This window comes from Mustela lutreola, chromosome 12 (genome assembly GCF_030435805.1).
Source record: "Mustela lutreola isolate mMusLut2 chromosome 12, mMusLut2.pri, whole genome shotgun sequence".
In the NCBI taxonomy this organism is placed as follows: domain Eukaryota; kingdom Metazoa; phylum Chordata; class Mammalia; order Carnivora; family Mustelidae; genus Mustela; species Mustela lutreola.
The window spans coordinates 18,616,671-18,632,297 of record NC_081301.1 but is presented as its reverse complement, the minus strand read 5'-3'; the positions used below and the strand labels follow the sequence as shown (position 1 = coordinate 18,632,297).

General features: G+C 46.2%; 1 protein-coding gene across 10 annotated transcripts in view; it reads right to left on the bottom strand.

Annotated features, from left to right (window-relative positions):
* Positions 1 to 15,627, bottom strand: part of TNC (tenascin C) — a 92,769-nt gene that overhangs the window by 54,547 nt on the left and 22,595 nt on the right. For all 10 annotated transcript variants that reach the window (XM_059141975.1, XM_059141977.1, XM_059141976.1 and 7 more), the window contains exons 2-6: positions 9,560 to 10,153; positions 5,416 to 6,825; positions 3,877 to 4,140; positions 2,735 to 2,850; positions 1,891 to 2,047 (exon numbers count right to left, since the gene is read on the bottom strand). In XM_059141975.1, coding sequence (XP_058997958.1) covers positions 1,891 to 2,047; positions 2,735 to 2,850; positions 3,877 to 4,140; positions 5,416 to 6,825; positions 9,560 to 10,016 — 2,404 coding nt within the window. In that variant the 5' untranslated portion in view covers positions 10,017 to 10,153. The remainder of the gene's footprint in view (positions 1 to 1,890; positions 2,048 to 2,734; positions 2,851 to 3,876; positions 4,141 to 5,415; positions 6,826 to 9,559; positions 10,154 to 15,627) is intronic.

Sequence of the window (15,627 nt, the reverse complement as noted above, 5' to 3'; positions counted from 1 at the left end):
TTACAATTCAACAGTGAAGCTGCCTGTCCCGTGTTCTTACGGGTGTTAGCAAGCACCCCGACCACACCTGCTCCTGTCCTTAGCAGCCCTTTCGTAAGAAGTCAGGATTGAGTCGAGCTCACTGATCACCCCCGCATCTCCCAGATTTGGATCCTTGAACAGAGGGACCTAGTACTGCTGTGGTTTACTACATACCAAGCCCAGCGCTCTGTCTTGTATGTCTTAACTCTCCTGACAACCCTGCAAGGACACTATAAACCCATGTTCCTGATGGCCGGTCATAGGCTTCAAGAAGTAGAACTTCGCAAGGTAATGTGAGCCTCGAAGCTGGAATTCACATTCAGGTCTGATTGGGTCCAAAGCCCATACGCTTGTTCCTTTAAATATGAACGTCTCTCAAAAGCATCTAGGTGCCAGAAATGGTTGTAATACAGCCTTATACAGATACCAGTGTGAAGGAGCCAAAAATGTTTTGTCACCCAAACTTTGAGGTCCTTTAAACCTGGATAAAGTTCAGCCAGCAGTGAAATGAACACGGAAATATCTGCCCCTCAGTGCTGATATTTATGTGAGACTAGGGAATTTAGGTGTTCGGATGTTTGTCCTGCAAGAAGAATAAAGCAGTTAATCCCCAGAAGTAAATTAAAAAGCGAGGGGCAGATAAATGTGTTTTGGAGTTTTGGTGTGCCCTCTCTACAGCAGGTAAGCATTTGCTGGATCTTTTCTACGCCTTTCTGGTGATCTAATGATTTTTTTCCTGTCGATACCTGCTCTCTACCTACCACAGAGGGATGGTGTCAGAATGATGGAAAACACTTGTCTATAGAGGAGACAATCTAGGGGTTGGCTCTGAGTGAGGCAAAGTGTGCAAATATTTAAATGCAAGATGTTCTTTCTTGTCATTAGTCAATAGGTTTAAATTTTCCAACAACCTCCTGCCAAAAAGAATCAATCCCTTAAACAGTTGGTACAGATGCTATCTCAAAGAAGATGGTGAGGTTTCCCAAATGGTGATGCAAAATAATTTTATTTATTTATTTATTGGTGTTCAACATTTGGCTTCTTGGTAGAACAACTCCAAATCCAGATTTTCTTTTTCTTCCTCACCAAAGGATCTAGTAGTACCAAATTCTATTCTACCTCCAAGTTCTGAAATCTTTATTATTGAGTGACATTTAACGTGTGTTCCTACTGGAGATACGGGATAAACATTCTACGTAGACCAGCGCCTCATCAGTGCCAGTGGAAAAGGGGGTGAGAGTTATAAAACTGACCCTCACTGACAATTTTGACCCTGTGGTGGCCCCCAAGTGTTCACCATGTGGCATTTGTTAAACTGATTTTGAAGCCCTAAGCCTTAGTTTCTACTCTTGAAAAAAAATAACAATAATACTTGCCCAACCTCTTTCCCAAGACTGGTGTTTCAGATTAGATGATGTGGTAGGTTATTTATAATGGTCTCTCTTACTGATCCTCCTGTACCTGTGCCTGCCTTGATATGTCACTCTGAGGCTCCTTTCATCAAGGGATGGATCTGTTTCCCGCTCCTTACATCTGGAATGGCCTTGAGATGTGCTTTGACGAAGTGAAACAGGGCTCAGCTGCTGTGTGAGCAGGCCCAGGTTGGCCTACAGAGGCCACTCGAGGCCAACCAGCCCCTAGCCCACACAGATGCAGAAACAAGCCCACTCCAAAACAGAATTGACCAGCTGAGCCCAACCCCAAATCAGCAATGTGTTGTTTCAAACCACTTAAGTTTGGGGCTTGTTCTTTACATAGCAAAACCTAGTTGATGCAGAAGCTCTGTAAGAGGGAATGTTATCCAGAGGAGGCAATGTGGGGCATGGTCAGCTTTATCACAGGGTCCGTGCTATGAAAGGTGATACTCACGGGTGGTGGTCACCCTCTTCAGGCCCGGGCCCCGCGTATTGTTTTTCACGATGTGCAGAGAGATCTCATATTCTTGCCCGGGAGCTAGGCCCGTCTGCCGGTATGTGGTCTCTGGCCTCCTCAGGCTTTTGGTGATCTCTCCCTCATCTTCTTTATTCTGAAAGACAGGAGAAAGTCTTGGTAAGACCTAAAGAAGGTTCCAGCCTCTTCTCCTCTGTGGCTCACTCCTTCAGCATCCACTCCTTTGCTGAGCTCTCCCTAGCCAGCAGATCAGCATGGCAGAGGATGCACGGAGGATAAGGACGCCTCTCGAGTTGGCTTCTGCCTCTTGTAAACCTCTGTACTTACTCCTTGGACACTCAAATCAAGTGCCAGAATGTGAGAGCCAAAGCAGTCCAGAGCCACAGATTCAATCCTTCTTTTGACAGTCTGGGAAGCGAGCAACAGAGAAGTTGTGGGGCTGTCCCAATGGCTGGTTAGTGCCAGAGCCTGGGCTCAGACTCAGGACCCACTTCCCAGAGAGAAGGGATACTGCAGGTCAGATATGCCTAGGGGCATCTGGAGACAGAGCTTATTTATTCTCTTCTGAGTAGATGTTTTCCAGACTATAAGGAGCAAGGGGACAGCTCAGCATCTGTTTGAGCTCACAGCCCTCAGAGCTATGCTTACTGACTTCTTAAAAATCACTTAGAATGTATTTGCAGACATGCAGGGACTAAGTAAGCACACCCCTGTCTCCCACCAGAAGTGAAGGCAATAACGTTGATATAAAAAGTCCGTAGAGCTCCCAGATGATCTTTCTGATCCTCGAGGTCAAATATGCCCGCTCCTCTGTGCCCCTTACCATATTCCGAAAGATGATCTCCCACGTTTCAAAAGCAATGTCCAGAGGATCCCACTCCACTTCCACAGATGTCTCTTTGATGGACTTGAACTTTAGGCCTTCAGGCGCAGGCAGGTCTGTCAGGAAGAGCAGAGGGAAGGATGGCTGAATGTTGGCGGTGGTGGTGGTGGTGGTGGGGTTGGCGGTGGACAAAGCGGTGATTTCCCTGAACCCCACCGGTGGGTGCCCCACCCCTGTCAGAGCTGGATTCTATTCCTGACTACTTGTGGGATGCTGTTTACTGTGAGGCAGCGTGACAATTAGCATTAGGACCCACCATAGGATTAAATCCTGGCAATTTCATATGGTGAAGCCATATGAACCCAGGATTTGGAATGCGAGAAACTTGGGCTCAAATCTAGGCTCTGCATTACAAGTTGTGCGCGAAGGGGCGAATTGCAGAAAGTGCTCTAAGCCTCACCTTCTTCATTTGGGAGGAAGAGGTAAGTGGGCCTGTTCTTGGGAACATTTTGAGGACTGAGTGATACATTGCATGTCGACCACTGGGCATGGTTCCTGGCGCACAGCACATTTCAATATGTGGCAGTCAATGTTATAGTTAGCAAAAATAAGAACCAATTTCTAGCCTTTCTTTTTAGGTATGAAGGGAATTATACTGATGTTGGATTCTTAAAGGAAGAACTTGAACCCTATTTTTTTTTTTTTTTTTTTTTAATATGTGGACAGTGAGCTCCATAGAAAGGAAACAGTAGAATAGAATGGGTAAGGGCATAAACCTGCAACCAGACTTCCAGGGTTTAAATCCCATCTCTGTCACTTATAAAGAGTCTGATTTGGGAGGAGATGGTGAACATTTAGTCTCAGTTTTCTCATCTATAGAAAGGGTTAATAATTGTCCTGATCTCATAGGGTTATCGTGAGTTAAATGAATTGGTAGGCAAGGGGTTTCTTTAAAAAAAAAAAATTCAGTGGGCTTAACTGGATCCCAGGGTCTTAATCTGTGCAATGATGAAAGGACAGCTCTGCTGCTTCGGGCATGAAGGGGAAGCGGTGACTTTTGGGGGGTGGGTCATGCACTGGGCAAGACAAGGGCCGCAGACGCTGCTGGGGCTTGGAGGTGGGGGTGGGTTCTGCGAACTCACACGTGGCCACTCTGGCGCTGACGGGAATGCTCTTCTTGTTTTCCAGGATGGCGAAGACGCGGATAAAGTACTCCACGCCTGGCTCCAGCTCCCGGATAGTGGTGGATGTCTGGTCCCCGGGCACGCGGAACTGCATTTCCAGGCCGTCCTCGTGGGTGGGCGTGTACATGACCAGGTACTCCGTGACCCGCATCTCGTTGTCCCAGGCCAGGTTTACAGTCTCTTCAGTCACTTCTGTCACGATGAGGTCTTTAGGAGGGGACACTGGCAGGAAGGCAAAAAGATAGCTGGGTCAGGTAGTGTTAGTACGGTCCTCTATAGATTCTCTCTCTAGGTGTGTTTGTCCCTTCCACTGCCAGTCACTGAGCCCCAATGTCCAGCTTCCATTTCCTAATATGAAATCCTCATCAAGAGCCTCCTGCTGTGATTCATTTTGAAAACCTTTGGTGACTTTCAGGCTACAGTGCTGGGTCTGCAGGCTGTCCTTCAGGTTTCTTTGTGATCTGACCCTTCCAACTTCTCTACTCTCTGGACCTTAGTTCAGATTAGGGCTGTTGGCATGGGCACATGCAGCCTGAGCTTGGCTCTCTGCTCTGAACTCGAGGTCATTCATCTTTAGCGCAGGAAGGGTTTCTGGGGCTCCTTTGGTCCAATTCTTTCATTTTCTAGGTATGAGTGAAGCAGAGGGACTGGCCCAACTTTGCTTCTCTCAGCAAATTGGGAACTCACACCTCCTCCCTGCCAGCCTGGTGTTCTTTCCAACCAGGCTTCCCTGCCTTGGGCCCATTAAACACATTTATTTATTCATGTCAATGATACCTTTAATTGGGACAGAAATTCTCTGTTACAACAAGTATAGTCTGGGTGGCTAATAGGAGTGCAAAGAAGACCCTCAGTGAACACAAGCATTATCATTCTTTGTTGTATTTTCACTCAAGCCGGGTTTATTGAGCTCTTACTGTATACCGTGCCTTGTGCTGTCAGGATGGCACTCCTAGAAGGAGCTTATAATCCTTGGGATTGAAGACAGTCATAAAAAAGGAGTTAAGAGATGGGTCTACCTCGCAAGTGATTAATTAGCATTTACTCACTAGCTGAGTGTGCGTGTAGAACAGTTTTATGTAATCTCACTGTCCATTCAATTGAGCTGAATTTTTGCTCTCATCCAAATAGAGGGATTTAGGTTATTTTTGGCTCAGTGTCAGTGGGGAGTAGATGAGAAGGTTCATATTTGGCAAAAAGGCTGTTTTCATTTCATCTACCTCCCCACAGGGCACTGGGTGTTACACTCCGTGTAGACTAGATAGGTAGACTCAAATAACAGTTCTAGAATGTACCAGATAAGAGTGTTTGGGAAAAATTCTATGAGCCTCCGAGCCTTCTAATAGGCAGCCCTGTGACAGGTGAGTAACGCGGGCCCCTGCAATGGTGTGTGTGTGCTCCCGGGCATGGGCGCAGGTGTAACAGGACACATAGCTCTTCAACCCGCACCGGCGCCGCTTCCAAACCAACAGCAGGTGGCTCAGCGCCGGGACTCACCCTCGGAGCAGTCGTCCCCGGAGTAGCCCTCGCTGCAGATGCAGCGGCCCTCCACGCACTGGCCCCAGCCGCTGCAGTCATTGGGGCAGGAGCGCCGCCCGCAGTCGGGGCCCGCGAAGCCCTCCTGGCAGACGCACTGCCCGTCCTCGCAGCGGCCGTGGCCGTGGCAGTCGCCGGGACACCTCCGTTCCTGGCACGTGGCGCCCATGAAACCCTCGTGGCACACGCACTGCCCATTCACACAGCGGCCTTGGCCGTGGCAGTCGTCGGGGCACGCGAGATCTGCGCAGTCAGGGCCGGTGAAGCCGTGCTCACACTCGCAGCGCCCATCCACGCAGCGGCCGCGGCTGCTACAGTCCCGGGGGCAGCGCAGGTCCCGGCAGTCTTCCCCGGTGTAGCCGTCGTCGCAGACACACATGCCGTTCACGCAGCGGCCGTGCTGGTGGCAGTCGTTGGGGCAGCTCATGTCGCTGCAGTCGTAGCCCTGGAAGCCCGGCTCGCACACGCACTTGCCCCAGACGCAGCTGCCCCGGCTGTGACAGTCGTTGGGGCACCGCAGCTGGCCACAGTCCTCCCCGGTGTGGCCCTCGTCGCACACGCACTGCCCGTTGACGCAGCGGCCGTGACCGCTGCAGCCATTGGGACACTGGAGCTCACCGCAGTCCGCTCCCGTGAAGCCGGCGTCACACTCACACTGGCCGTCCACGCAGCGGCCGTGCTGGTTGCAGTCGGCGGGACACCTCTTCTCGCTGCAGTCAGGCCCGGCGAAGCCCGGGTCGCACACACACTGGCCCTGCTCGCAGCGGCCGTGGCCGGTGCAGGCGTTCGGGCAGCTGAGCTGGCCACAGTCCTCGCCCGTGAAGCCCTGCTCGCAGTAGCAGGTGCCGTTGACGCAGCGGCCGCGGTCAAAGCAGTCGTTGGGGCAGATGAGCTCGCTGCAGTCCTCCCCCGTGAAGCCCTCGTCGCACACGCACTCGTTCTCCACGCACCGCCCTCGGCCGTGGCAGTTGTTGAGGCAGAGCGGCTCGTTGCAGTCGTGGCCCGCGAAGCCGTCCTGGCACACGCAGCGGCCGTCCACGCAGCGGCCGTGCTCCTCGCTGCACGCCACCGGGCACAGCTCCCGGCTGCAGTCGGCCCCCGCGTAGCCTTCGAAACACACGCAGACCCCGCCCACGCACTTGCCCTGGTCGTTGCAGTCACCGGGGCAGGCCGGCTGGCTGCAGTCCTCCCCCGTGAAGCCCTCGTCGCACACGCACTGTCCATCCACGCACTGGCCGCGCAGGTGACAGTTGCCAGGACATTCGGGCTCCGAGCAGTTGGGGCCCTTCCATCCAGGCTCGCACACACAGCCGCAGCCTTCCGTGCTGAAGTTTCCTCGGCCGCTGCAGAAGGGTCTCGTGTCCAGGCGGCCTGCAACCAGAGAACAGAGGCCCGCAGCTGAGCACAAGCAGTGGCTTACTCTGTTACCACCACGGGACCCGGATTCCAACACAGCCAGAAGATGGTGGCACCCTCAGGTCCCATCTAGCTTGAAAACTAGTTGCCTCAGGTGTGAAATCAGAGGGAACTGACATCCCCTTAGAGGAGGCGTGAATTCTTCACCTGTACTTTCTGAAACCGGGGCTCCTGGGGAAAGACTGTGTACTTATGTGTGTGTGTGTGTGTGTGTGTGTGTGTGTGTGTGTGTTTTCCACCCTCGGGGAGGGGATCTGTAGTTTTTATCGAATTTTCAAATATACCCATGACCCTGGTGATTATAGGTCACTGCCTCGTGGAATGTATTAGGCTGGGCTATGTAATTTCTCCTGCACCTAGTCAAGGTCAGGCACATAAGAGAATAATTGTTTCACCCAAGAAATATTTGTTGAACTGAACTCAATTCTGATTCTGGCTCCATAGCGGTGCTGCATTTGGAAAGCGAGTTAGATGCTCTGGATATCAGTTTCTTCATCAGTCAATGGGACCAACAGCCTGCTTCCCTGGGGTGTATCAGGGTTAAGTGAGGACATTACAGACCTACTGTTGTTCTCATTGTGATCTTCTCTTGCAGAGTTTTTTGGGTTGACTCAAGTCACTATGTTGATTTATGTGACTGAACTTTCTGATTTTCCATTACTGAAATGAGGCAGCCTAGGAATGGCTTTCTAATTCTGTCGGTACAGCTTCTAATGTGGCTCTGCCTCCACAATGCTCATGTGTGTCTAGCTTTTTCTTCCCATCCGAAAGCCTGCAGTGGTGGGTGAATCTGAGGAAGACATGGTCAGGGCTGACATGCCTCCAACTCTTTGAAGTCTGCCTCATGTCTTGGCTCAGCTTGCAGGAGTGGCTGGTGTAGTCTCCATGGAGCCAGGGAGAAGAAACAAAGCTCGCTCCATTTTCTCTGCACCCAAATACAGTTGTATTAATATGTTTTAGCTCCTTCCTAACAGCAGGGAAGAAGGCAATGAAAACAATGAGTTTGAGGGGCACCTGGGTGGCTCAGTGGGTTAAAGCCTCTGCCTTCAGCTCAGGTCTTGATCCTGGGGTCCTGGGATCAAGCCCCGCATCAGGGTCTCTGCTCAGTGGGGAGTCTGCTTCCCCTTCTCTCTCTGCCTGCCTCTCTGCCTACCTGTGATCTCTTTTTCTGTTAAATAAATAAATAAAATCTTAAAAAAAAGAAAAACGAGTTCAAAAGGTGAGAATCATATGTTTTCATGTATGGCAGCCATGAGACACAGTAGCTATTAAACAATTGGATGGTGGCTACTCTGGATTGAGATTTGGTATAAATGTCAAATACATATGGCATTTCAAAGGCTTAGTTTAAAGAAAGGAATATAAAACACCCGTTAATAAGTTTTGTATTGATCCCATGCTGAAAAGTGGATAATATGGTTATACTAAGTAAAACTACTTTCATTAGAACTATTTTCACCTGTTTCTTTTTCATTTTTTTAATGTGACTACTGGAAAAATTAAGACTATCTGGTTCATGTTATATTTCTCCCGGACAGCACTGCATTCAACAATTATTTCAACCCATTCTTTAGCATTAATCCTATTATGTAACTTCCATCTGCATTTTGCCAGGGAGTTGATGGAAGTGGAAGATAAAGTCATTTGTGCCTAAAGGAAACTTACCCACCTTGGAAACCTAGAGTATGTCCTATAGTCCTCTCCACTTAGGGTGATTAGGTCTACTCTTGAAATAACTTATCAAAGTGCTTTCTCATTTTTTGGGGGGGGGTGGGGTGGCAGAAATAAAGGTGTTCAGCTCTGATTTGAAGCTGCCAAAATTCCTGTAGCCCTGTCAAGTCTAGGCAGTGAAGATGAAGACAATTCTAAAATGGCAAAATCCCAGAGAAAAGGAAGAACCGGATACAGGCTATTATGGGGGGGATGGGGGCGTGAGCTCTGGAGATCACAGTTGCACTCAGAACTTGTTTTTCTTATTACTCTGGTGTCATTTTATGCCAGTTAGTTAACTTTGAGTTTCAGCTGTTAGATCTGTAGAATGGGAGTATTAAACATTATCTCAAAGAGTTCTAGGAAGGGTTTAATGAGGTAATGAATTACAGTGCCTGATGCATAAGAGAGGGCTCAATGCATACTGTGATGATGGTTGTTGCTGCCATTAAACTGGAACCTTTTTTCCGGTTCCCAGACTTTGTACCACCACAGGCAGGACTGTGTCTTTGTGAGTTCAAGCCCTAACTTGATCACTTGTGGCAGGCCTGAAAATCCCACCCTCCCTCTGCGCCTTGGTTTTCCTGCCTGGACAATGAGGTGATGGGGCCATATCGGCACCTTTCAGAGAGTGATCTTTGGTCAGGAATTTCATAATATATTCTTAGGTTTTGGGGTACAGAATGTGTAGATTTCATAGTTAAATAAATGTTGGAAACTGGTCATTAAAATATAACAAGGTTTTTCCACGCAAGACTTCTCAGAGGTCTAGAAACTCCTCTGAGAAACATTTGTTAACCAGACTCTCCAAGAGCAGAACAGAGAGGGCTACTTTCTCCACATTTATTTGACCATAAAATCTCTTTTCAATGAACACTTTGTGAGGCCAGTTCCCCAGGGAACCTTTTTTGGAAACAAAGTGAGGGAGCTGGCTGTGCTCATCATTTCTCCCTTGTGGACGGCGAGGGGCTGGGTGTACCTTCAGCAGGCTGGAGACAGCAGCCGGCTCCCATGGTGCACTGCTCCCGCAGGGAAGACACCAGGGTCTCCAGCTCCTCCAGTCTGTTCAGAAGCTCCTTGACGTCGGGAGCCGCCGCGCAACCGCAGGCTCGGCGGGGGATGTTGATGCGGTGTGTGAAGACGATCTGGTTTTCCCCGTCGACCGTGTGCTCCTGGAAGCTCTCAGTGGGCTCTGATGGTGGGGCCAGGTCCTTCTCCCCACTGGCTGATTCCAGATCCACTGAGCACTGGGAACCGACAGGCAGCTTGATGTTGTAGACGTGGTTAAACACTACCGGCTGCTGTTCCTCTGGCAGAGTGACATTGACCCCGCTTTGTCGCTTGTGCCGGATGACTTTCTTCAGGACCCCACCTTCAGTTGTGAGGGTGAACAAGGCTAGGAGGATGCCCGCCAACAGCCGGGTCATGGCCCCCATGGTGGAGGTGGGTTTGGCTAGGGGGTTTTTGTGCTTTCGCTCCTAGGCTGTCTCAGTCTCAGGCAGAAGTGCGGATGTGGAAGCACAGAGGAGAATCCAGATGAGTGGGTTCCTGATCTTCTCAAAGGAATTCTCTTCTACAAGGAAATGAGGGAAAACAATAAGCTTGTTAGTATCCATTGCTAATTGACTCTATTGAATATTGTCATTCTGAGTGAATTTTGATGTTCTATCTCCTGCGTTGGAAGTTTTCCTGATACTCCTCCAGTATTGCCTATAGTGTTGATACAAACTGGCCTTTAGAAGAATATTGCTGTCTTGAAGGAATGATTTTCACTTACTTTTCAGCTTCTGGAAATATGGGGAGATGGCAAGGAATAGAGAAAAGGGCAAAACTTTGGAACGGTATAGACCAGACCTGGATTTGGATCTCAGCTCTAGCTCTGTGCCTTTGGGTAAGTCATGTAACTTTTGTCCTATTTCTCTTTCTGTGCAGTGAGTGGCTAATGTCAGAGTTAAAATAATGATATAAGCAACAATATGATAAGTAGAAATCTTTCATAGATTTACAAATCCTTTCAATCTTTCCTCAATGAGCCTACTGAATGAGTCATTGTAGTGCCAAGAGGCCATAATCACAGTAGATGTTCAGTATTTCCTGCCTCTTATTATTTGTCCTCCAGTCCCAATTTAGCAGAGCAGCATCTGCTGGTTCCCCTCCACCCTGGGAGGCAGAGGTTTAAACAATGAACATGCTAGAAGGCAAGGCGAGTTTTAATTCCTGCCCACTGCTTCTTAATTGTTATGTCACCATGGGAACAGCCCTTTTGAGCCTCAATTTCTCTTCTCCTTGATCTATTTCTAAAACCTTAAAAAGTCAGGTGTTTTGGAGAACCTGATAGAATGTTTCTAAAGCAGTTGTCCAAACTATGATTGAGGGCAGGAGATGGCTCAGAAAGAATGTCCATGAGTCTCTGATGTTTTCTGCAATCTGCAAGTACTTACACTATTCTCACTGAGCGTTATGGACTAAATCCTGTCCTCTCCTTTCCCCAAATTCATATACTGAATGAAGCCTGAACTTCTCATGGGACTATATTTGGTGATAGGGTCTGTAGAGAGGTAATTAAGTTTGAAAGAAGTCATAAGAGTACATCCCTAATCTGTTAGTGCTAGTGTCCTTAGTAGAGGAGGATCACCAATGTGACAGAACTCCCCCTCTCCCTCTTTCTTTCTCTCTGTGCACACAGGAGAGGTCGAGTGAGGACAGACCGAGAAGGCAGCCATCTGCAAGCCAAGAAGAGAGGCCTCACCAGACTGAATTTTCCAGCACCTTGAATTGGAACTGTTATCCTGTAGAATATGTAAGAAAATAAATTTTTGTTGTTTAAGCCAAAATAATGGTCTGTGTTATGTTTCTATAATAGCCTGAACAGACTAATAAACATTGTGTTTTCCACAATAATCAGAGTTTTGTGGAGGTAGAAATAAACAAGACCAAGTGACTACCCTCAGAGGTCTTAACATTAGAATTATAAATAAAAGGGAATCACACATTTAATACTTAAGGAACAAAGTAGGAAGGAATGCAAATGACTGATTTTGTGGTATAGGGTACTACTGCTTATGGAGTGTGAAACAAATGAAAAGAATTGTCGAAGAATGGTAGTTGGAAAGGATAGAATCTAAACTAAGCCTTAAAAAGAGAGAGGATAAGATACCAACAGAGTATGGAGGAGATTATGTCATTGAGAGGCAGTTCCTAACTTTGCTAAATTGTCTTATTCATCTGTCTTATGACTATTTATCTGTATGGACAAGCAAGGTAGCCAGAGCAAGGGCTGTTGTCAAAGGTGGTTGGGAAATTCTTGAGTGGATAGGAAGACATGGCTAAACCTTAGATGGTTATAAATTGACCTAAGTATGCTCTGGATGCATGTGGGAATGATATGTACATATACATATACATATACATATACATATACATATACATTCATTCTCCTATTTAATTGGAAAATACTCCTGAATATAGTTCAAGAAAATAGTTGAGATGTATTTGGTTTTTAATTGGTCACTTTGCAAATTGGCATTTTTCTATGCCCATGTTATTCTTACACTTGCTTCTTCAGAGATGACCATGTATGTCAATTAGATGCAGTATTTGGAATGCTTATTCTACAGAGGTCCTCCAACTTTTTTTTTTCCTCCAGAAAGATCTTATCCCAATGATAGAATGTATCAACATGATTCCACGTGATTGCCTCCTGCAGGACAACAGGAAGTCTTTGTGAAATCTGGAGCAGGGTGATGGTAGGGAAAACTGAAACAGTAGGACTGAGCACAGGTCTGGGGACTAGAAAGCACTGGCTGTGCATTTAATCAATTCCTACCCACACATCTCCATTACGTCCTAATTATATTCATACTTGAGATTTTACCATCTATCCATGCAACAGCTACTTTGGGCATCTACTCCCTGGTTAGGCAAAAATAAACAAACCCCCCAAACAACAGCAACAACAACAACGAAAAGGAAACAAACACTTCTTTTGAGTATGCTTTCTTATTCAAATTAGTTTCCTAAATAAGAATGTGTGGATCTCCGATGTAGGCCAGCCCATTGAAAAAAATTATTATGAAGAAGAGAAACTTGGCAAGTTCTTTTCTTTTAAGCCAGCATAACCCATCTTATTTGTTTACTGGACGAATATTCATTAATTGCACACTCTATTGCAATCACTTCAACTCTCTTTGCCTTCCACAAAGTCCTTCCTTCCACCACTTTCTTCCCAACAATTCTTAGTTTTCTCTTTCTTTCTTCTTCTTCTTCTTCTTCTTTTTTTTTTTTTTTTATGAGGAAGGGCCATGGGCCAAGCTTGAAATGCTTTTGGACTTTCATCCAACACTTTTTTGTGTGTTGCTAAATGACTTAAATTTCCATCTAAAAAGGCTATTAAAGCTGCTGGTTGAGACTCTGAGGCAATGAGTCTAGGGTAATAATGACCAGAGTATGGGTTGAGTGAGGATTTTTCACTGTCGTATGTCAGAGACTTACACTGGCACAGCCAAATGCTGCATTGTTTGGAGGAAGGAAATATGATTCTTGAGGGTTTTGTATTTTGCATTGGCTCACAGTGGTCTGAGGGCAGGTGGATATTTTTTGTACTTTGGAAAAGACCCATTACATCTTTGGTGTGGAGGAAAGTGCCTTGGCTTAAAAATTAGACACACCTGGGTTCAATGCCACTCACTAGCTCTGTGACTTTGACAAGGGACTTCTCTCTCACCATGACCTTATTTGTAAAATGTGAGTGGAAGTCTTTCCAAAGGGAATTATGGATTAGAAATTTGTCCAGAAAGCATCCAGCATGGTGACAGGTCCATAGTAGGCACATATTTAAAAGGAGCTGCTGGGGCACCTGGGTGGCTCAGTCGGTTAAGCCTTGCTTGGGTCCTGATCCCGGGATCCTGGGATGAGCCCTGAATGGGCTTCCTGCTCAGTGTGGAGCCTGTTTCTCCCTCTCCCTCTGCCTGTAGCTTTCCCTGCTTGTGTTCTCTCTGTCAAATAAATAAATAAAATCTTAAAAAAAAAACTTTTTTTTAAAAGAAACTACTGTTTTGTTGTACTCCTAAGAACAAAACGTAGCCGTGAGTCCAGCTCAATAGCTCTTCCTTTGCTTAAGCTTGAGCTTGACCTCTGCACTGAGTCCTGTCTTAAACTCTGTAGCAACCTGGATTTAGATGAAAGAGGCCCTGTAGAAACTGCTTATGGGGAAGGAGGTAAACCTTATGAAGATAAATTTTCTAGTACTGGAAATATTTACACCAGAGAGGAAAAAGATAGGGAGCAAATAATAACCTTTAAAAATGTAAAATATTCTCATGCAGACAACTGGCTGGTTAATGTCTCCCTTGAGGATAGACTTAAGGATAATTACTTTAGACTGTAGTTGTGATAATTTAGGTTAGACGTGAAGGGTCATGTCTGACAGTAGGGCTTTTAAAATTTCAGAATGAACAACTTATCCTATAGAGACTTTTAAAAAACACAAGCAGATTCTTATCTTTATAGGAAGAGACCAGGCAATGGAAGGTCTGGAAACTATCTTGCAGGAGGAACGAGTGTGGATTGTGTGTGTTTAGCCTTTATTTGAAAAAGCCAGGGTTGAGAGGGACAGGATGACCACGTATAAATTCTAGGGAAGTGGGATCTGGCTAGTCCCTTATGTCCTCAAAGGACAGAACAAGGGCCAATGCATGTTTATGTTGGGGTGGGGAGGAGGGATGGTTACAAGAAGGCAAATTTCAGCACAACAGAAGAAATATTTTTCTACTTGGAACTCTCCAATAGAAAGAGCTTCTTTGAGAACACAGCACCACCCAAGGCACTGGAATGTAGACTTGTGTTGAAGAACACAACTTCTGTAGACACACTGTCTTGGGTTTGAGTCACTGTTCAACTTTCTCTTTCTTGGGTAAAATGCTATCTCCTAAGCCAGAGTCACATCATCATTAAAATGTGATACAAGGGTTCTCAGAAGATTGTTGTGAAAAGTGCAGGAGACAATGTGGGTAGCAAAGATGGCAGGGTCTTTGTCAGCAGTGGGAGCTCATCAAAGGGAAGGTTTTGTAGTGAAAAGTATGACCTTCAATTAGTATTTTTTCTAGAATTTTCTTTCTCCCAACTCTTGAAATCTACCTTGGCATATACAGATCTGTTTTTAAAGCAAAGATAAAAGTTCTATAGTGAAGTAGAGACTCCTCTTTCGTTCCCAGACAAATACACTTTTGAAGATATGGATGTAGATCCAGATCGAGGTCTACCTATATTTTATGATAAGATTAAAGGATCTAGTTGAGTATCAGTGTTTGTAAAAGAGAACAGCAGGAAGAGACACAGTTTTGCATTGGCTCAACACATAGACTGCTGGGGTTACACGCTTAGGACAAAAGGGCTATTTCCAAGCTTTGCATGTTGCCCTGCTCTTTATCCTGTCTCAGCATGTATTCTGGGTGCAGAAAAGTAGTGCAGAGCGGACTCTGCTTTGTATCTTTATCAAAAGTAATTTTTAGATCCAAATGAACTGCTGTGCTTTTTTTTTTTTTGAGATTCTTTAGATCCCTCCTTTCCTATGAATTTCCCAAAACATAATTAGTATCAAGAGAAAAAAAATACCATAAACATTCCTCCATGAGATAGAAGGTTCAAGAAGAGGCAAAAAACTTTGAATGCACTGGTCTAGAGCTGTAGTGTCCAATATGGCAGCCAGCAGCATGAGCAGTTGTTAAAATGAAAATGAATTAAAGTTAAATATAATGAAAATCTCCATCGTTAGTTGTAATATTCACAGTTCAAGTGTTTTATAGTGGCACACAGCCAGTGACTAGAACATTAATGCAGCCAAAGAACAGTTCCATTATGGCAGGAAATTCTACCGAGCAGGATTGGTTGAGAGGACTGTTTAGTGATATTAAATCCATGGTCCAGACAAGGAAACTGAAGTTCAGAGAGGTCAGAGAGAATCTGTATGATGTTGCTTAGTGTCCTGTCTCGTGAAAATGGGGGAGTACCTCAGGTACATATGGCAGGAGACTCATGTAAGAAGATGGT